The sequence below is a fragment of the Penicillium psychrofluorescens genome (assembly GCF_964197705.1).
Source record: "Penicillium psychrofluorescens genome assembly, chromosome: 1".
Taxonomy (NCBI): Eukaryota; Fungi; Ascomycota; class Eurotiomycetes; order Eurotiales; family Aspergillaceae; genus Penicillium; species Penicillium psychrofluorescens.
The window spans coordinates 2,822,157-2,841,520 of record NC_133439.1 but is presented as its reverse complement, the minus strand read 5'-3'; the positions used below and the strand labels follow the sequence as shown (position 1 = coordinate 2,841,520).

The 19,364-nt window shown below is 49.7% G+C and overlaps 7 protein-coding genes across 7 annotated transcripts; 3 read left to right on the top strand and 4 right to left on the bottom strand.

Moving 5' to 3' along the window:
• Positions 1-234: 234 nt before the first annotated feature.
• Positions 235-2,308, top strand: PFLUO_LOCUS1050 (uncharacterized protein; the record flags this gene model as incomplete). Its single annotated transcript, XM_073778051.1, has 2 exons — positions 235-287; positions 346-2,308. 2 exons carry the CDS (start codon positions 235-237, stop codon positions 2,306-2,308), a joined length of 2,016 nt encoding a protein of 671 aa, XP_073635144.1.
• A 3,414-nt stretch (positions 2,309-5,722) lies between these two features.
• On the top strand, positions 5,723-7,308 carry PFLUO_LOCUS1049 (uncharacterized protein; the record flags this gene model as incomplete). The annotated part of the gene is made up of 2 exons (XM_073778050.1): positions 5,723-5,848; positions 5,914-7,308. The coding sequence occupies 2 exons, from the start codon at positions 5,723-5,725 to the stop codon at positions 7,306-7,308; spliced, it is 1,521 nt and encodes a 506-aa protein (XP_073635143.1).
• Positions 7,309-9,044: 1,736 nt separating this feature from the next.
• On the bottom strand, positions 9,045-9,827 carry PFLUO_LOCUS1048 (uncharacterized protein; the record flags this gene model as incomplete). Its single annotated transcript, XM_073778049.1, has 2 exons — positions 9,045-9,169; positions 9,221-9,827. 2 exons carry the CDS (start codon positions 9,825-9,827, stop codon positions 9,045-9,047), a joined length of 732 nt encoding a protein of 243 aa, XP_073635142.1.
• Positions 9,828-11,205: 1,378 nt separating this feature from the next.
• PFLUO_LOCUS1047 (uncharacterized protein) lies at positions 11,206-14,347 on the top strand (the record flags this gene model as incomplete). Its single annotated transcript, XM_073778048.1, has 3 exons — positions 11,206-11,410; positions 11,459-13,354; positions 13,389-14,347. 3 exons carry the CDS (start codon positions 11,206-11,208, stop codon positions 14,345-14,347), a joined length of 3,060 nt encoding a protein of 1,019 aa, XP_073635141.1.
• Positions 14,348-15,108: 761 nt separating this feature from the next.
• On the bottom strand, positions 15,109-15,558 carry PFLUO_LOCUS1046 (uncharacterized protein; the record flags this gene model as incomplete). The annotated part of the gene is made up of 1 exon (XM_073778047.1): positions 15,109-15,558. One exon carries the CDS (start codon positions 15,556-15,558, stop codon positions 15,109-15,111), a length of 450 nt encoding a protein of 149 aa, XP_073635140.1.
• A 548-nt stretch (positions 15,559-16,106) lies between these two features.
• Positions 16,107-17,542, bottom strand: PFLUO_LOCUS1045 (uncharacterized protein; the record flags this gene model as incomplete). The annotated part of the gene is made up of 3 exons (XM_073778046.1): positions 16,107-16,473; positions 16,526-17,374; positions 17,445-17,542. The coding sequence occupies 3 exons, from the start codon at positions 17,540-17,542 to the stop codon at positions 16,107-16,109; spliced, it is 1,314 nt and encodes a 437-aa protein (XP_073635139.1).
• A 277-nt stretch (positions 17,543-17,819) lies between these two features.
• On the bottom strand, positions 17,820-18,560 carry PFLUO_LOCUS1044 (uncharacterized protein; the record flags this gene model as incomplete). The annotated part of the gene is made up of 1 exon (XM_073778044.1): positions 17,820-18,560. One exon carries the CDS (start codon positions 18,558-18,560, stop codon positions 17,820-17,822), a length of 741 nt encoding a protein of 246 aa, XP_073635138.1.
• Between the last annotated feature and the right edge of the window lie 804 nt (positions 18,561-19,364).

Genomic DNA, 19,364 nt, shown 5'->3' with positions numbered 1-19,364 from the left:
CCAAATGATTCAGCAGCGGTTATACAAGAGGGTAATTTGGCATTCCCGAGGGCCGAAAATTGCAAAAACAAGCTATAAGGAAATAGGTACAAATGGTTCAATCGTATACAATTTTCACTTCAATTAAACTTATCCTAGGGCAGCTGTTATCTTCTCAATTACCTGTTTGGTGCAGTCCATGTAAAGCTGCTTTCGCATCCCTTTCTGATCCTACCACGAATTCTCCACTCGCCGATGTTGCCATCCCCAGACTCGCGACCCATCAGACGGCTGTTGGTCCCCAACAGGTATGGCATCCTCCACATAATGCAGGACTGTTCAAGTAGCTCATCAATCTTACCATAGAGGTGAAATTGCTGTTCGCATTCTCCATGCTGCGCGGGAGTTACCCGATCCAGTCGAGACATTCGCTCTCTACACGTCAGACGACCGTTCTCATTGCGATTTAGCACGGCCGCATCATGTAATCCAAATCCCATCGGCATCGTCCTATCTTGATATACCACTTCTTGTAAATCTGGCCCGGGAGCACTCTATTGACGCCGTGCACCCGGGATATGGATTCCTTAGTGAAAGCGCCGATTTTGCGGACCGCATGTGGCACGAAGCTGGGGCTATCGTGATAGGACCAGGGTGGGAGAACCTCACCCGCACTGGAGACAAACTCCAGGCAAAAAAGCTAGCGGAGCAATGTGGTGTTCCAGTCCTAAAAGCTATGTCCCATCCCACGGGCGATATTGAAGAAGCAAGAACCTTTGCTAGACATGTTGGGTTCCCAGTTATGATCAAGGCCGTGGATGGGGGAGGCGGTCGAGGAATCCGGCTCGTGCGCGAAGACAAGGAGCTAGATAATAGCATTCAACGTGCGATTAGCGAGTCGCCGTCCCGGACAGTCTTTGTTGAGAAAGCCGCAGTAGACGGATTTCATCACATCGAGATCCAAGTCATCGGCGACGGCACAGGTCAAGTCCAACATCTGTGGGAGAGAGACTGCAGTGTTCAGCGACGATTTCAGAAGGTGGTGGAATGTGCTCCAGCATTAATAACGTTAAAAGACAGAGGTTTGGTCAGTCAAGTCATCGATTCAGCCTTGAGAATGGCAAGCGAGATTCGATATCGATCACTTGGGACTTTCGAGTTTCTTGTTAGTGAACTACGAGGAGAGTTCTTTTTCCTCGAAGTCAATCCGCGTCTTCAAGTCGAACACACCATTACAGAATCTATCAGCGGCATTGATCTAGTACAGACACAGCTCCTACTAGCTCAGGGGCGCTCGCTACATGACCTCGGTCTCGTATCTAAGGTCGGCGCAAGAGAAGCTCCACCTGCTAATTGTTTCTCTATCCAGCTCCGCCTGTGTGCTGAGGATCCAAGCAATGATTTTGCCTTGAGCATCGGCAAGGTGACTGAGTTCACTGTTCCTAGTGGACATGGTATTCGGGTAGACACGAATATCAATGTCTCCGGGAATGCACTGGTGGTTGGCCCTGATTTTGATAACCTACTGGCCAAAATCATTGTCACCGCATCTACCTGGGAAGCAACTGTCAGAAAGGCTCAACGCGTATTGGTCGACTCAAGGATAGGCGGTGTCAAGACCAACATCAATCTTTTACGAGGTATCGTGGCTCATGGCGATTTTATGGCGGGCAAAACCGATACGCAGTGGCTGGGATCGAACCTTCATGAAGCGCTTCACCTAGGGGATAGCATATCAAAGATGCTCCGAGAACATGAGGGCCTACTTGGCCCTTCGCAACAGTCGATAGTACAGGGTAACATGCCGTCTTCTGGTCTGTTATTCAGAAAAGGCGATGCATGGTCTATTACACTAGAACCGCTTGGAAAGTCCCAACTCCCGGAAAAAGTCGCACATCATTTGCGTCTTTCCCGTGTTCTACGCAATGAATTCCCCACTTCTCTCACCGCTGAGATTGAATACACGACCCCAGCCTCGCAAACCGCGATTCCTTATCGGATGCAGCTTCATACAACTTCTACTGCAGCATCGGCACTCGTCTCTTCTTCACATCGCCGAGGAGATCCAAAGAACCCGAGACATGTTGTTCTTCCTATGTCGGGCAGACTTATCGAGGTTTTGGTAGCGCAAAGAGAGAAAGTTGTTGAAAATCAGGTTCTAGCATTTGTCAAACAGATGAAGATGGAGTTGGAAGTAAGGAGTCCTCGAGCTGGCAAGGTTAAATGGGTATATGAGATGGAGGATGACGAAGAAGATGTCGCTGAAGGCATGTTACTCGTGGAATTGGAAAACGAACAGAACGGGGTGGAAATGAGAGGAAAGCTCTGAGGGCCTTGCTGAGGGTGTTTAATTCGCCGTTACCATCGACGAGGCCTGTGTTCAATTAACAGATGATGCACTATTCGTTTTTATCTTCCTGTTTTGGGTGTTTTTTTATTGCGTAAATTGAACTTATAGTGTTATATTGATTCTGTTCCATTTTTATTTTCTCCTCCACTCTGCATTATCTCCTATCCAATTTGTCCTATTTGTGGAGACTTGGGGCACTCCTTGCGACGGTTTATCTGATGACCCAATTGTGATTGAGGGTAGAGCGGATGCCATGATGGGTTTGGTATTATCTGCTGTTAACTTCTGTCTTGCTACAGAGTGGGAACTATTTCTCCTGATAGAAAGGCTTGTTGATAAAGTTTCAAGAAAATGCTGCTTTGAAAAGGAAGAACAGAGGGTGCTCGAGAGCTCCTTATATTTATATACTGCAACGTGACATAAGTGCTATGAACGCAATCCATCTTTGAACCCCGGATATGCATATCATTCAGTATGTGTATCTGAAACCCTCCAAGCCTTCAATCACAATTTTTCCTTCTTTCTGCCTCTTGTTCTGGACAAAGAAATATGTCGTCGTTGTGCAGACTGAGAGAAAGGTCAAGCATCCAGCTGTGATACAGGTGTATAGGCCCGGTCTTTAGGCCAATTAGCATGTAACACGTGAAATAGGCCTAATTCCTCCTCACCTGTACGTTGGCGCATCCTGATCTCGAAAGGTCAAGGAACCAATGATGCCACCGATACCTCCAGCACCAACGATGGTTGCTGAGCAGAAAGCGCGTCTCCACACGCCTCGGATGTTGTTGGCTTGGTAAGTTAAACACAAGGGTATATTTGAGTTGGATCCCGCGATAATGAGGAAGGCTCCGAAATACCTCACACCGCTTGGTGTTGCGAACCCCAGAACAACGACCCCAATCACTTCGATGACGCAGTTGAAAAGAAGGAAAGGTGTTCGAAGCCCGATTCTGTCGGATATGATGCTTTCGCCAAATCCAAGAATTGATCCGACGACATAACACTGACATGTTTTGATCAGCCGTGTTGGAATTTCGCCCATGAGGCACTGAATACAATCTTACCGGAGTACTCAGACATTCAGATGCGGCTTCAGAAAACCCAAGTCCATCACGTAGGACGATAGGGAGGAAGTAAGCGGCAGCATATGTGACCACCGATGTGAGCCCAAAATTGGCGGCGAAGAACCATATCTTCCAATCCAAGGCGTTCTTCAAATATGAGCCCAGTTTAAAGGGAGATGTTACTACGTCCTGCCGGTCTCTGTTAATTCGATCAATGACAGTCTGTATCTCATCTTCTTTGAGGAACTTCCAGGATTTGTGCGCATCCTCCGGAAAGTCAACGATGAGGAAGTAGGCTGCGAGACCAAAGGCAATGGTGATAATACCCTCCAGAAGGAAGATCCATCGCCAGCCTTCATAGCCCCCGACGCCGTTCATTCTCGACAGCTGTTACAAATTTAGCATTCCCACCCGAAGAGCAATTTTGAGTTGGCTTGTCCTACACCATAGGCCAGGATACCGCCGAAACCTGCAATAAAAGACCCAAGGAGATAGAAGGCAGCATTTCGTTTTGCCACCTCCGCTGATGAACAAGTCAAAAAGAGTTCCTTTAATTCCACGGTGCAAGATTACCTCTGATGTACCAAGAGCTCAACAGGTGCACGCAACCTGAGAAGAACCCTGCTTCAAAGATTCCCAGCAAGCATCGCAAGGCAAGCATAGATCGCCAGCTTTGAACAAGGCCATGTCCAACAATTACCAAGCCCCAGGAAATCACAATTCCACATAGGAAACGACCAGGACGAAGCTTTCGGGCAATTGCAGTCATTGGCGGCTGAAACAATATATAAAACGGGAAAAAGAGGAGGATCAAAAGGGACTTGAAGTATCCAGCCTCAGTATGGTATTTCCGAGCGCCATGGGGATGAGTGAAAGACTAACATAAGCATTTCCTTTGAGATCGAGATCTTTTCCCATTCCAGCTACATAACTTTTCGATGATCAGATTTAGTATCTTGGGACGAGGCCATCAGATGGACATACGCATTCTATTCTTATGAGTCGGCGTTTTTTTGGAAGCTGCTAGAGTAGGAGGCACTCACAGGTAAATTGACACGGTCGACTAATGAGGCGGTATACATCACTCCGAGCACAAGACAGATTCTCAGGTCTATCTTCTTTTTAATTCGCTTCACCTGGAGCTGATCTGGTGCATCCACCTCCCCCTCGAGCTGAGATAGACTCTCCTGATGCTCTGACTTTGTAGACATGTCCTCTTCTGAAGAAGTCATTGTTAGTCTTGACGGTTCGTTTCTTCTCCAAAACACCGAAAAGAAATATGGCATGGGTCAGCATATAATAATACAAAATTAGAGACGTGCGGGGCCCCGGAAACCCCCCTTTCCCGGGGTAACCGTATGCGGGACCAACCATCTCCTTTTCAAAAGGTCCGCTCCGAGCGACGAGGCTTTGATTCGTGTCGGCTATCTATTTTTGATCCTATACTCCACATCAGACGTCAAATGATGTAGGTTTGGTTAGATACCCACGGCTATGAAAGTTAACTTTCTGTTGTACAGCGCTCGGGCACTAACTAATCCCTTTTAAGTTTAGTGACTGCTGTCGGCTCTTGTCGGTACGTCGGGAGAACTCCGCACTTCAACCACACGTCTATTGCCGTAGCAAGTGACGCTCATCTAGGGCGGCTGGTCAGTATGGAGAAGCCCGGAACTGTCGATGGAAGGGTCAAAAAGCGCGCGGGCCGAGCTTGTGCATTGTGCAGGTCTCGCAAAGTGCGGTGCGACGTGGTTCGCAATGGACCGCCATGTACCAACTGCCATTTGGATTCGCTGGAGTGCATCGTCCCTCGAAGCAGGCGCCGTAAGTATGTATAGGATGTGAAATTGGACATTGGAAAGATTTTTGTAGCTGATTGTGGCTCTGATAAAACAGAGTGTCAAAAGCTAGCAAATCCGCTGCCCCTGCCGTCCCGTCACCGGGAGGAAGTGGTCGGAGTGCCCCCGAAATAATCTCACAACAGGCCTGTCAGCACGAAGATCAGACAATCTCGGGAAATGAGATACCATACCCTGCCAATGGCTGCCACGTCAGTCTAGCAGAGGAAAGACTTGCGCCTTCCCGTTCAACAATAGACCCTCTGAAGGACATCGCTTATCCAAGTTTACCGAGCTTCATCATACCTCTTCCTGCGAGCTTGGATCAAGCTGATCTGCGATATCTCTACGAGAAAAATGCTTTCTCACTGCCCTCATGCACATTCCGCAATGTGTGTCTCGCACGCTACCTCGAGTTCACCCATCCACTCCTGCCTTTGTTGGACAAGGCCCAGATCGTATCGACCTTGGACGGAAGCAGGTGCAAAAGACCAATGGCCCTTCTCCTGTTCCATGCCGTCATGTGTGCTGGAGTGACGTTTGTCGAGAACGAGATCATCAAACGAGAAGGGTTTGATTCCAAACAATCAGCTCGTCGTGCATTTTTCAATCGGGCCAAGGTGAGACTCTCCTCCTGTTTTTTCCTTAACATTCGCTGCTGTCAATGTACTGATAAATTCTCCAGATCCTTTTCGACTGCAATACGGAGCCAGACACATTCGTCGCCGTCCAGACTGCAATACTCATGAGCACTTGGTATCCGGGCAAGGAAAAAAAAGACCCGTGGTACTGGGCAGGCACTGCACTTTCTCTGGCCTACTCGATCGGACTGCACCTGGAGCCCGATAAGTCGCGGTTCGATACACCACAGCAGCATCTTCGCCGCCGGGTGTGGTGGTGCACGTTCGCTCGCGAACAGAAGAATGCATTAGCCTTAGGGCGTCCAGCAAGGACAACCTACTATGGCGTTGGGATGCTTTTGCCCAAAGACTTTGATGATGAGATAGGTGTCTCCACCGGTGGCCATCTACCCGAAGTGATGCAATCTCTCAGTTTTCTCGAAGATCGGTCGATGCAGGATGCATTGGCTGGATTGTGTATAGAACACATGAAGCTCTGCGTCTCTATCGCTCTTTTCCTCTCAACAACCTTCAGAAGCCGCCAGCAGGTGGAAGGCAGTAATCGAGAGGATTATAACGAGTACCCACCTCCATCGCCATCTGGCCGCCTTAACTACTGCGCGCAAGAATTCGCTAGGTGGTACCGTGAGATGCCTCCTAACCTCCGCTACGAAGCCCATGCCACCACGTCAAGCCAGTACAATACCCAGCATGGCCGTAGCCTGATTGTGCACAAAGCAACCGTCCATGTCGTCTACTACGTAGCAGTCAGCGCGCTATACCGCCTCAAAGCCTTATCTCCCAGCTCAACCTGGTGTAACAGACAGGACGAGCTGCAGGGTGCATCCCAGCGCATCCTCCGTAACGCCGCCTGGGAGCTAACGAACGTTAACTGGGGGCTCTATCAGGCCGGCCTATCGCCATTCTTATCTACGACGGCTGTTGGCAGCATCGTTGCGGCTATACTGATACATCTACTGGATACCAAGTCACCGGATGAGACCGTCAGACGGGCCGCTATCCAGGGTATCCAGCAGTGTAAACAGGTTTTGCTTTCTTTGAGAGGTGCTTATGGGACCGAGGTTGAAGCGCTAGAGTATCTGAGGGCAGCGGAACGGCATGATGTCAGCTCATCTGTCTCTGAGGAGCAGCAGACAGCACGTATGAGGCACATCGTAGCCCAAAGCTCAAGGGACGTCGAGCAGCCGCTACGTGATCCTGGCGTGGAGCCAATGCTGATGAGGCCGTGGAATTCGCCTCCTACAGCTGCGGAGATTCAAGATGCTTGTGGGTTCGAGTCTTCACCTCTCACCGGAGGCGACAGGATATTCTGGCAATCGTGCTTCGAGGAAGCACCCAACTACGATCTTTTCGATTTCAGCTTACCTCATTATGATCAAGTGGCCTCCTCCAATGGCTTCGAGGAGTTCAATATGGCTCGTATGTTTGCAGAGAGTTGAGGCTATCAACTACCAGACATAATCGAAACAGTTGTTCAAAAAGGGGAAAGAATAGCAATGGTTGGGGCGAGAGAGAAAAGAGAAATTTGTTAATGCAATGTAGAGCCAGTAAGCTTGCACTCCATTCATCAAAGCCATCTTTCCTAATTCAAATCACCACAGCTTAAAAACGCCCCCCATCACATCACCAAACTCATTAGCAACCATCTTCTCAGATCCAGGTCGCTCATGAACTGCTCTAAGCGCTTTGAATGTATCAGACCAGGACACGCTGACAGCATCCTTGTCCCAGGCGTCCAAATCAGGACCAGCCGTGGGCAGGCCCAGGGGGTCTGTTCCAAGGGCAAACTGAGGATCAAATAAGCCTTCTGGTTCCAGGGACATATTCACTGGTGTTAGGCGGGCGGAACTTGCTTGAATGGCGTGCGAGGAACGCATGTTTTCCGAATCCACTGCGTCGTTACCCCGGGGTAATAATTGGCCGTGAGAGCAGCGGCCGATAGAATATTTTGAGGCAGAAGTTGGCAATTCTGTTCTGTGGTCTGAGTCTCTTGTCGGACTAAGTCCATCAGGATGTCCACCTATCGGGGTGCCAATATCCTTGGAAGATGTAGCGGCAGTGGTGTCTTGCTCTTGAGATGCACAATCGTGTCGCTGTCCTGGAAGGTTTCCTCCGCCATTATCATCATTTCTGTTGAGCCAGATCGCATCGTTGGGGCGGCTGACTGAAATTTCAACTTGCTCTCTATCTGGGTCCGTAAGATCTATACTCTGCGGAGGGGTGCGAGCTTTCCATCCCTCCGTAGGGCTGCCGCAGCTTGTCGTCGCTACTGTGATATCCCGCAAAGTCCGAGCCAGCCTTTCAGCTGGTCCTTGTATCGCAGACATGTCAATGAAAAACTGCTGTAGAAGTTTCAGTTGTCGGAGACCTGAATCTCCTATGCTGCTGCCCTCTATCCGTGATATGTGGGCCAAAAGAACTCCGGCTGCAAGAGCTCCTTGCTGAACCGATAGGGGAAAGATAGCACCGGGTTCAAATTGTTCGCGAGCCTTGAAGATGAGATCCGCTATCCGCATCGCGTTCGTAAGTAGAATATTACAAACATATTCGGATATCTGGTTGATGTTAACACCCGTAAGCCGGTCAATAATGCTCGTTAATGCCGCCTGGGACGCAAAAGGACGATATATCAAGATCAGGACGGCATGAAATTGTTGGCTGTAAGCAAAATTCTGTTAGCTGTTTCTTGCCTTATCACTTCTCATTTATTGTTTCATCTTTTTCCATCTTTTTACCTTTGTTAGATGGAACGGTGGTGGAGGGTTGGTATACACCTACTGGAGAAAAAAGAGACTTGGAGGAGTAGACTGTTGTGTTTGATGGTTCCAGCTTAGATGGCTCGGGAGACTTTTATGCCAGATTTGTAGACGATTGTGTAATTCTGTTAACTGGGAGAAAAGGTTTTCGGTGGAGCGGATCGGTTGTGATTGAAGCTGCTCTACGGAATCTGTGGCAATGCTCGTAAGCTCCAGTTGTGCATTGTAGATCTGTGAACTGAGATCTTGCTTCGTTGTCAACGACGGCGGGTTGCTGCGAAGGTGGTGAGATGTAGCAAAGTGCAAATGCCTCGATCGATCGCCCAGAGTGGTATCGAAATTATGATTGAACAGAGCCCTATGACTTGAAGAGCGAGAAATCTCAACATAAAGGATCGCCGAAGTGTACGCATGGATACTCACCTATCAAGAAGGCTAGCAGCACGCAACGCAATGCGCTGGACAATGATTTCGTCATCTGAAACTGGCGTGTCAAGATCATGTCGACGTTGCTGGATTTCTGCAATCATGGTGAAAGCAGTACCTGCAGATCATGAACATTAGATTTCTTACCATGTGTTAGATAAAGACGTACCTAGGTAGAGCCTCGCTGAGTGATCTCGTCCCCGTTCCCACTCAAGTTGAGCAAGAATAATGACAGCTTGCGCATGCGTGTTACTTCGCGGCTCATTTCGTGTCGATAGATTATCTATAATCAGTCGGAGCTTCTTGTGCAGAATGGAGTCCCAATTAGGAAGAGAAAGCTGCAGGACATCTGAGCGGCTGTGATCTGCGCGTCGAAACCCCATGGCAAGGGCTGCGAGATGAAGCTCCGGAGAGCAGAACTCTCCATAACCTCCGTCTAGGCTAGCTAGGAAGGCTCCCTTGTGCACAATGGGTACGCACGAGTTGAAGCGGCTCCAAAATTGGTCAAGTAGATAGCTTCTCAGAGCCGGGTCCAGCTCCTTGATAGTGGAAACGCAGTGATCTGTTGAGTGGATCGCAGCATCCAAACAAGATGCGCCATAAAGGTCGAAGTCCAGGCCGATATCTTTCACGGTGTTGCTAGGTGGTTGAATGGGATTCCTTGCTGTCCTAACGTTCTCAGAAGAGTCGAATTGGTCTCCAACCAGGAGACCTAACAGCCTGCCAGCCGATGTCTCATACGAAGGGGATGCATCAGTATTGCCTATGTCCGACATGCTTGGTCTAGAATAGGGCCTGCAAATATTGACCAGCGCAGAGCAATTAGCAGGCGCTTTAGATCCGGAAAGAGAGACACTTACCCGCCTCGGCGTGCGGACTTCGAATTTCCAGAGACAAACCGCGACCCGCGCCGATAAAGATATTTCTGGCTATCTGTTGCATGGAAGATCTATAAATCCAATCAGCACTTCTGCATCTGTGACAGAGGAGCAGAGCGCGTGGAGGTGGTTTAGAATGAACCTTTGATCGTCGGGTTGATTGTGAGTGGTGACTCACTGGGGGCAGAACTTGCCCAAAGTCAGGTTGAGATGCCATTAATCTCCCCGCAAAAGGCCCCTTGCCCGGGACCGGCAGAGTAGAATCTTTAGATCATGGAAAAACAAGATGGTAACTTGACAAGGCCAAAGAGTTTAGAGATCGTCCATCAAGTTCTGGCCCCCGGACATTACCCCTCACTTCGGTGTCAGGGGAAAGCGATCTGCTAGGGCGTACGTAGACATTATCAAATCAAATCAACCCCGTCTGTGCGGGGGGTTTTTGGTCGAATCTCGGACTTGCAGCCGAACTATTACTCACTAGGTATTTGCACACATCGAACCCCCACGTCGATATTTTCTTTTTTGGGAACCGCAAACTTCACTCAACAGGCAGAAACACTCGACGTCGAGTACAAAAATCATAATATCTCTGACAGTGGCACTGTTTCCATGGCTTGTCCGTCTCTGAGCAGGTTGATGGATATGATTCTCCATATTGAGAGGGCAGACGATTCTTTGAAGCAGGAAAATCCTTTGAGTTGAAGATATTTATGACACCTTAGATCAGCAGCCTGCATGGAAGACGGTAATGTTAATGCTCATGCTAGAGGGTCGTATTCGTATCATTGTTTTTTTGCGAACAATGATTTATCGATGGTTGAGAACTGCGTCGCTGTTGGAAATAATCGGCAACTTGCAGCATTTCTGACCGCTCATGCCCTTCTTGACTCACAGAGAGAGACGATGCGTGCCAGACCCAAGATGAAGCACGTATGGAAATTTTCTTAAATAATTGCTTTACAGGAAGGAACGACCTAAGAAACAGTAGTTAATTGATGTACAATGGCCTGTAAGCGAATGTATTCATCCTAATGAGGAAAGGTGTTGAAGGATGTCGCAGGTCGTGTAGGAGAGAGATCCGATATCCGGGTCTTGGAAGACGGATCCCTTCCCCGCCGGGAAGAGGGGCAGGTTACACTAGAGCCTCGGTGGACGGAATGAATACAGGCGAGGAGGGGCAGGGTACAAATTCTCAATGTGTAGTTAAATAAAGGGATGAAATAAATACGCCCAATTTTTGGCTGGCGAAGAAGACAGTCTTGTTACGCCATCCGACATGACGCGCTTATTCTGGCTTGGTGCCGCCTTGGGGACAACGGCTGTCTTGGCTCAAGGCATCAGCAGCTGTCCTGGGTACGCTGCCGCGAATGTAAAGCACTATAAAAAGGCTATTACGGCGGATTTGACTTTAGACGGCAGTCCGTGCAATGCATATGGGAATGACATTAAGGATTTGAAGTTGCTTGTTGAGCATCAAACAGGTGGGTACTGGTTGATAAATCAAGTCCAGTAAAACTAACGACCCGCAGAAAATCGGTTACACATCAAGATTTACGATGCCGATGAGCGTGTATATCAGATCCCCAATGACTTGCTAGCGATGCCCCAGTCTGAGAAGTTCTCAGAACATGAAGACTTGGTCTTTTCTATGCAGCAGAAACCCTTCTCGTTTTCCGTCACACGCAAGTCCAACGGCGAAGTCCTCTTCAACACTACTGGCCAAGCACTCGTTTTCGAGTCACAGTATCTCAGGCTTCGAACATCGCTCCCCAGCAATCCCAACATCTATGGTCTAGGCGAGAGCTCGGATCCTTTCCGCCATGATCCCCAGAACTACTCGCACGTCGATTGGAACTCGGGTCAGCCATTCATGCCGCAGAATTCCAATCTTTATGGCTCTTATCCGATTTACTACGACCATCGCGGCAGCAAGGGTACTCATGCGGTATATCTCCACAACTCAAACGGAATGAAGATCAATCTTGGCGTGGACACGGAGGAGTTTCTGGAGTATAACACTATCGGAGGCGTTTTCGACCTTTATTTCCTCTCTGGGCCAAGCCCCAAAGATGTTTCAGTTCAATTCGCTGATATTATTGGCTACCCGACTTTAATGCCATACTGGGGTTTCGGCTTCCACCAGTGTCGATATGGCTACCGAGACACTTACGAAACCGCCGCCGTAGTGGCTAACTACAGTGCTGCAAATATCCCGTTGGAGACCATATGGAACGATATCGACTATATGGACTACCGTTCTACTTTCTCTTTGGACCCGCTGCGCTTTCCTCTGAGCAGAATGCAACAAATTGTCAAGTATCTTCATGACCATGACCAGCACTATATCATGATGGTAGATCCCGCCGTCGCCTCTCGAGACTACCCCCCTTTTCACGACGGGATAGCCAAAGACGCCTTCATGAAACAGGACAATGGTACGCTATACACAGGAGTTGTCTGGCCGGGGCCGACTAACTTCCCCGATTGGTTCGCGCCCAATGCACAAGCCTTCTGGGACCAGCAGTTCGACACGTTCTTCAACGCTGATAGCGGTGTGGATATTGATGGGCTTTGGATAGACATGAATGAGGCATCCAACTTTTGTGACTATCCATGCCCAGATCCAAAGCAGTATTCTATCGAGAGTCGGGATCCGCCACGTCCGCCTCCGGTGCGAATGTACTCGCCGTACAAGATACCCGGATTTCCCGAGAACTTTCAGCCGCATTGCATAGCTACTGTTACTTTCATGGTGGACTCTGAGGTTCCAAATGGAGATGATCTCCTTTTACTTGGAAACGCGTTATCGATTGGGAACAGCACGCCGTTCTATGCACCGGACATGCAAGGCACAAACGGGACCTGGAATCTCACGGTTCAGTTACCTGCAAACTCGAAAATTACATATTCGTATCCTCTTTATACACACGAGGGTCTCTACATATTTGAGGCACAGAATCGGACAATCCACACAAAAGGCTGTGGCTCAATGGCTTCAGTCTCGGATCACTGGATGGTTCCTAATACAACAGCAATGACCGTCCCTGAACCCCAATATTCTCTAAACCGGTCACCGCGTGTGAGAAGGGATGACGGCTCTTCCGACCCAAAAGGATCCATGCAGGGTTTGCCCGGACGTGATCTGATCTCTCCGCCGTACGATATTGGAGCTTACTTTGGCCCGCTGAGTTCACAGACCCTACCGACCAATTTACACCACCCCAACGGCCTAGCAGAGTACGACGTTCATAATTTTTACGGGAGCATGATGGGTAGAAGTAGTCGCAATTCGTTGATAAAACGTCGACCGGGGAAGAGGCCGCTGATGTTAGTTCTCGAAAACGTTGATATCTCGAAGCTGTCCTTGCTCACATTCTGCACAGCATCACGCGTTCAACTTATGCCGGCGATTCAGCTCGAGTCGGGTAAGCCTTACCCCGTAGCTAACCCCTTTTCCAGAACTAACGTTCCTCGTCAGGCACTGGTTCGGAGACAACCGCTCTATTGACAGTGACTACCGCCTCCAAATCATCCAGATGATCCAGTTCGTCGCCATGTTCCAGGTACCAATGGTAGGTTCCGACGTCTGCGGCTTCAACTACGACACCAACCCCATTCTCTGCGCGCGCTGGGCGGTTCTGGGGGCCTGGAATCCATTTTATCGCAACCACGCAGAGGAGTCTACCATATACCAAGAGTTTTACCGGTGGCCGATTGTTGCGGATGCTGCTCGCGGAGCCATTGCCACGCGGTATAAGCTTCTCGACTACATGTACACAAATTTTCACCGGCAGAGCACAACTGGCGCTCCGATGTTGACTCCGCTGATGTGGGAGTACCCCGATGATGCCAACACTTTCGCCATTGACTTGCAGTTCTTCCATGGCGATGCTTTCTTGGTGTGTCCCGTCACAACGCCCAATGCCACAAGCGTGACCTTCTATATGCCAAAGGACACATTCTATGACTTTGACACTTTTGAGAAGATCCAAGGAAAGGGAGCTAATATGACTCGCAATAATGTCGGATACTCTGAAATTCCTGTGTATATCCGAGGTGGCAACATCATCCCCATGCGTGCCAAGAGCGCCTACACAACAACAGCGCTCCGGCGAGAAGATTTTGAGCTCATTATCGCCCCCGACGCTCATGGGCGTGCATCGGGAGAACTGTACCTCGATGATGGCGATTCGCTGAAGCCGACCGACACCAGTCTGCTCAAATTTAGCTATGAAAAGGGTGTCCTGCATATGGACGGTAGTTTTGGCTATCAACCGGATGTAAAGATCTCGGCGATCAAGTTGCTTGATGTTGCTGAGTCGAAGTGTGGCGGACACAATGCGAAAACGCAAACATTGACACAAAATGTCAAATTGCCCTTGACGCACAAGTTCTCGGCCAACGTTGAGCAATGCTGAGTGATATCAAAGGGGACTTCACGTCAATGCCGTGTCGGTGACCGGACTGCCATTTCGCTCCATTCTACTTAGTCAATTTTTGAAATTTTCATTGAATCGAACCGTTTTAGTCGACAACAAGTCTATAATGATGAGAATTGCCAACTTTCTCAATGGTCTTATATGACTACGGGCGACTATAGCGGCTTTCCGATATACATATGCAACAACCTTTCTCTTCGCCTCTAAAAATTAGTAACACACAATCACCTTATATCCTGTGCACCAGTAGTAGCAAACTTAACACTCGCCACAACGATAGCCATAATAATCTCAACGTCCGCCTCCGTACGTGGTGCATAAACCAACATATACTCGGAGGGTATATTTGACCGCGTCCCAAAGCTTAAAATAGACATTGCCCGAGCACCAGAGAAAGAATGACGCTGGGCCCAGCCTGCTTCGATAAGTTTTTTGCCTTGACGGTTATGTTAGCATCCATCAGAAATATGTACTGGGAAGTAATTGGGGCAAGAAATGAGGTAGAGATACGTACAATCAACCGGTGACAGAACCATATGCAATGAATGCTCTTTACCCGTATGGACATGTGCTATCTCCCCTCTTGTAGCTTTGAAAATCGGCGAGGCGGGCATATGATCAGCGAGGAAGATGGCTTCTGTGTGTCCCTCCGCGAGAGACTCGGACAGTTTGACAATGTGAGAGTTTCGCTTTGCGAAAGTGATGAATTCCTCACGCATTTTCTGTGTTATTGTCAGCCATCAATCCACCTGCAATGATAGCACGATTGGGTGATTCAAACACACATCCATAATGGCAGGATCCGGGATCTGCGTCAACTGTCTCTGCGGCGCAACATGCGGTCCCACGACAGGTCGATCAGAAACGCTCCTCGAGCTGAGTTGTTCTGCTGATAGAGCCAGGTATCCTTCTTGCTGCTGTTCGGCATGTTCGTACTCGGCCGTGCTGAACATTTCCCGGCCCAAGGGCTGGAACAGGCCGCGCACGATCATCCAGCCAAAGACATTGCTTGGGGGTCCACCCTGGCCGTAGGATTTGAAAATGCGATAGTCGCGGATTGCGGCGGGGAGAATAATGGCTGTTCCCAGCGTGGCGGAAACAGCTAAGATAAGGGCGTTGCGAAGATATTGAGAGCTTGCAGAGGATGAGTCCCGTAGGAAGCTGCTGAGTCTGTCAAGAATAGGCGGCATTTTATAGTAGTAGTTTTATTGAGAGAGAGACAGAGTCCTATTACTAGCTTTAAATATGTTGACGTTGGATTCGGTCGGACTCTATCGGCGCGATGTCTGGCTCAGGTGGGGGCGGTGATGGCGATCCGGTACAGGTACAGATAGAAGTGTCCCTTTACAATGCAGACTCGGCGCTGGAGTTGGAATTGTGTTGTAATCAGTAGTTTGTCTCCAAGATCTAGCTAATTTGACATAGAAGTTGATCCATTGTGCACTACATTCGATTATTTTGACCAGTCCCAGGATCCAGAATGAAGGGGCCGCAGCAGTCGGGCCGTGCAGGTTGAGTAGAGGTCCTGAGCCGCAACGCCCCGCCCGGCCGAGTCCATGTCCTTGTCCTTGTCCGACTCCGTCCGTCGTGGATCGGAAGAATATTTTTGTTTTTGACCAAATTAAATCTAAATTCATCGATTGTAACCTTACCAACACTTGGAAACTATACAAGAGGAAAACACAACAATGCGCTTTTGAACAGGAAGCAGCCGTCAAGAATCATGATCGACGAGCGTCTATTTCGTATACTGTTTCTGCAGAAGTTTGGCGATTGTCTGCAGCTGGATGTTGCTGGTACCCTCATAGATGGCACCGATCTTGCTGTCGCGGAACATCTTCTCAGCAATACCCTCGCGCACAAAGCCCATGCCGCCCATCCACTCAACGGCCTGGCCGGACACGCGGCCGGCAACCTGTGACGCATACAGCTTGGCCATGGCCGCGTCCTGGACGAAGTCCTGGCCGGCTTCCTTCTTGCGCGCAGCGTTGTAAACAAGCGCACGGGCAGCGGCGATCTCGGTGTACGCCTGCGCAATCTGGTGCTGCATGCCTTGGAATTCGCCGATCAGTTGGCCGAATTGGCGGCGCTCGTTCCAAACATAGCTATTTCACAGGTAAGCTCGGCGAGCGTAAGTGAGGAGATAAAGAAACATACCTAGCGGCGTTTTCCCATGCACCAAGGGCTAGACCGGTCATCTGGGCAGCAATGCCAATGCGGCCCTCGTTGAGTAAGCTGATGGCATACTTGTAGCCTTGACCTTCTTCACCGAGCAGGTTGCTCTTGGGGATGACCACATCGTCGAAGTTGAGCACACATGTGCTGCTGGCCCGGATACCGAGCTTCTTCTCCTTTTTGGCAATGGAAAACCCCGGGGTATCCTTCTCGACAATGAAAGCAGTGATACCCTTGTAGCCTAGGGACGGATTGATGTTGGCAAAGACAATGAAGACACCGGCCTCCATGGAGTTGGTGATCCACATCTTGGAGCCGTTGATCTTGTAGCCATCGGCAGTCTTCTCGGCCTTGGTCTGTAGAGCAAAAGCATCAGATCCAGACGCTGGCTCAGACAGACAGAATGAGCCGACAGTGCCGGTAGCCAGTTTAGGCAGCCAAGTGCGGTGGGCCTGTGCGTCGCCGTATTTGATGATAGCGGTGTTGACAAGAGTGTTATGTACGTCCACAAGCACACTGACGCTGGGATCGACGCGTGCGAGCTCCTCGATGGCCACAATCGCCGCCGTGAAGTTCATCCCCGCTCCGCCGAACTCCTCCGGCACCTCCACGCCCATCAGGCCCTGTTCAAAGAGCCCCTCCACCACGGCCGGGTCCATGGTCTCCGCCTCGTCCATGTCCCGAACCTTCGGGCCGATCTGTTCCTGGGCGAATTTCGAGACGGACTCCACCATCAGCGATTCCGTCTCGGAGAGCAGGGTGATTGGGGTGGGCGTGAGACTGGACAGGTCGACCTCCCGCCGGCGGGAGGTAGTCGAGAAAGCATATTTACTGTTGGCCCCGTTAGGTTAGCATAGTGTATCCTTAAACGCCCCGACTGGAATTCCGATCATAAACATACCCCTGCAGCGAGACGCGGCCAGCTAGTGGCCGTTGGGACAGGCGGGCCGAGGTGGCAGTGCGCGACAGGGGCCGCAGGGCACGGGCGATGGAGGCCATTGAGAGTGAGGGGAAGGGCAGTTAGTGCAGCAGTAGCGAGGAGTTGGTGGAAGAGAGAAAGAGCAAAAACATGCAGAAGAGGGAATCACGGGGGAGTAGGTAGCACAACCTCGGCTAGCGGCGGCGGACCCAAGAAACGATCAATTGGCGGGGCCGAGGAACAGGGGTGCCTGAGGCAGCAGTTAGTTGCAGAGTCCCGAGTACATGCGAAACTAAACATTGGCAGGTTGAGTCAACAATAAAATGTAATGATGCCATCCATTGCGTCTATCTTTGTCTATTCCTGGGTGCCGTTATATACTTCCCACATGAGACTATCAAAATTCGGCGCTCCAGTGAAATCCATAAAGCCCCCCGGCATCAGGTCATTTATCCAGCTCGTAGGCTCGATGTTCAAGTCCTCGCCATCCAGCAAACTAGTCATTGGTCCCATGCTAGAATCAGCCTGAATTGTCTGATCTAAAACCACGTCTGCATCTTGTGTCCGCTGGGGCCTACCAGCCACGGTATTCGAAGACGAAGTTCTGCTTGAGCGAGGCGCAGCTGTCGATGCCTCTACACTCCGCACTTTAACCAAGCGCTGGATAGTAACCCCCGTCAACTCGTGAATACAATCCCTTGCCCTTTTGGCTTCAGTCCAGTACTCTCCAATACTGCTGAGAATATTCAAACTGATCCCTGTGTCGGCAACAACCTCATCGATCTGAACCCGTGAGGCGATCTGAGGCAATCGCCACAGTGCATGGAGCATAATCAACGTGCTCAGAAAGAGCGAGTGCACAATAAGTCGGCTGTACAGAAGTGCTTCTTGCCGGTAGAGTTCACCAAAGCCACGAACAAGCTCCACCGCATGTGTGAAGCACAGGGACACTGACTCCTCTGAAGGGTCTGGAATGCCGGGGCTAGGTCGTAAAAGCAAAATCATCATCTCGTGGTACTTTGTCTTACAAGTCCTGGAGATCGACTCGATTCCAACTGAGCTAGGAATTTCCGAATACCATAGCTCGAGCTGCTTCATCATGTCGGATTGCCAGAGGTGGATGTCTGGTATTGCAGGCAATGCATAACGTGGGGCGTCTCTGGAGATACTGTGCATGATATATTTGATCTCGGAATTCATGCGCGCTAATTTGAAGAGGTGAACAGAGTAGGTCATATGAGATGGTGGGCTGTCGTTTGTCCTTTCTTGGACTGTTGTCTCTGTCAGACAACTGTCTGAAATGTCTGATGGGAGCTGAAAATATTGTGAGCAAGATGTTCTTCCACGGCATGAATATGAAACTTACTCGGAGCTCACAGGCTTCATCCCGTACACCTATGGGCCGTCCCATCATTGTTCCCAGCGTTCGATCCAGAGTATACACTACCCAAAAGATCCGGGTTCTCATCTCTTGCTGTAAGAAAGATATAGGGAACGTCGCAGATGCACGGACATCACGTTGCAAACCCAGATCAATCAGTGAACCCAGGCATTGATAATTGAGACTCCATATATTGACCCCACATGACGGATTGTGCAGAGCATAGACCATAAGAAGTAGCAAACTCTGGAGTCCTTCCAATGTGCCTTCAGCATATGCCTGACCGAAGAAGTGTGTCGCGGCTGTGTAGTATCCCTCGGCTGGAAGACGGATCTTGAAACGCCGAGATAGGTCCGACGCTGCTATTGCAAGCACCATATACACATGAAACGCCACCGAAGGATCGGGGGTATCTGCCCCGGTTGAGTATATTTTATCCAGCCGCTGCATGTGAGATGGTTCATGCAGAAATGGGTAGATTAGATGGACAGTAGCAAAATATTTCGAAGTTAATTCGATGG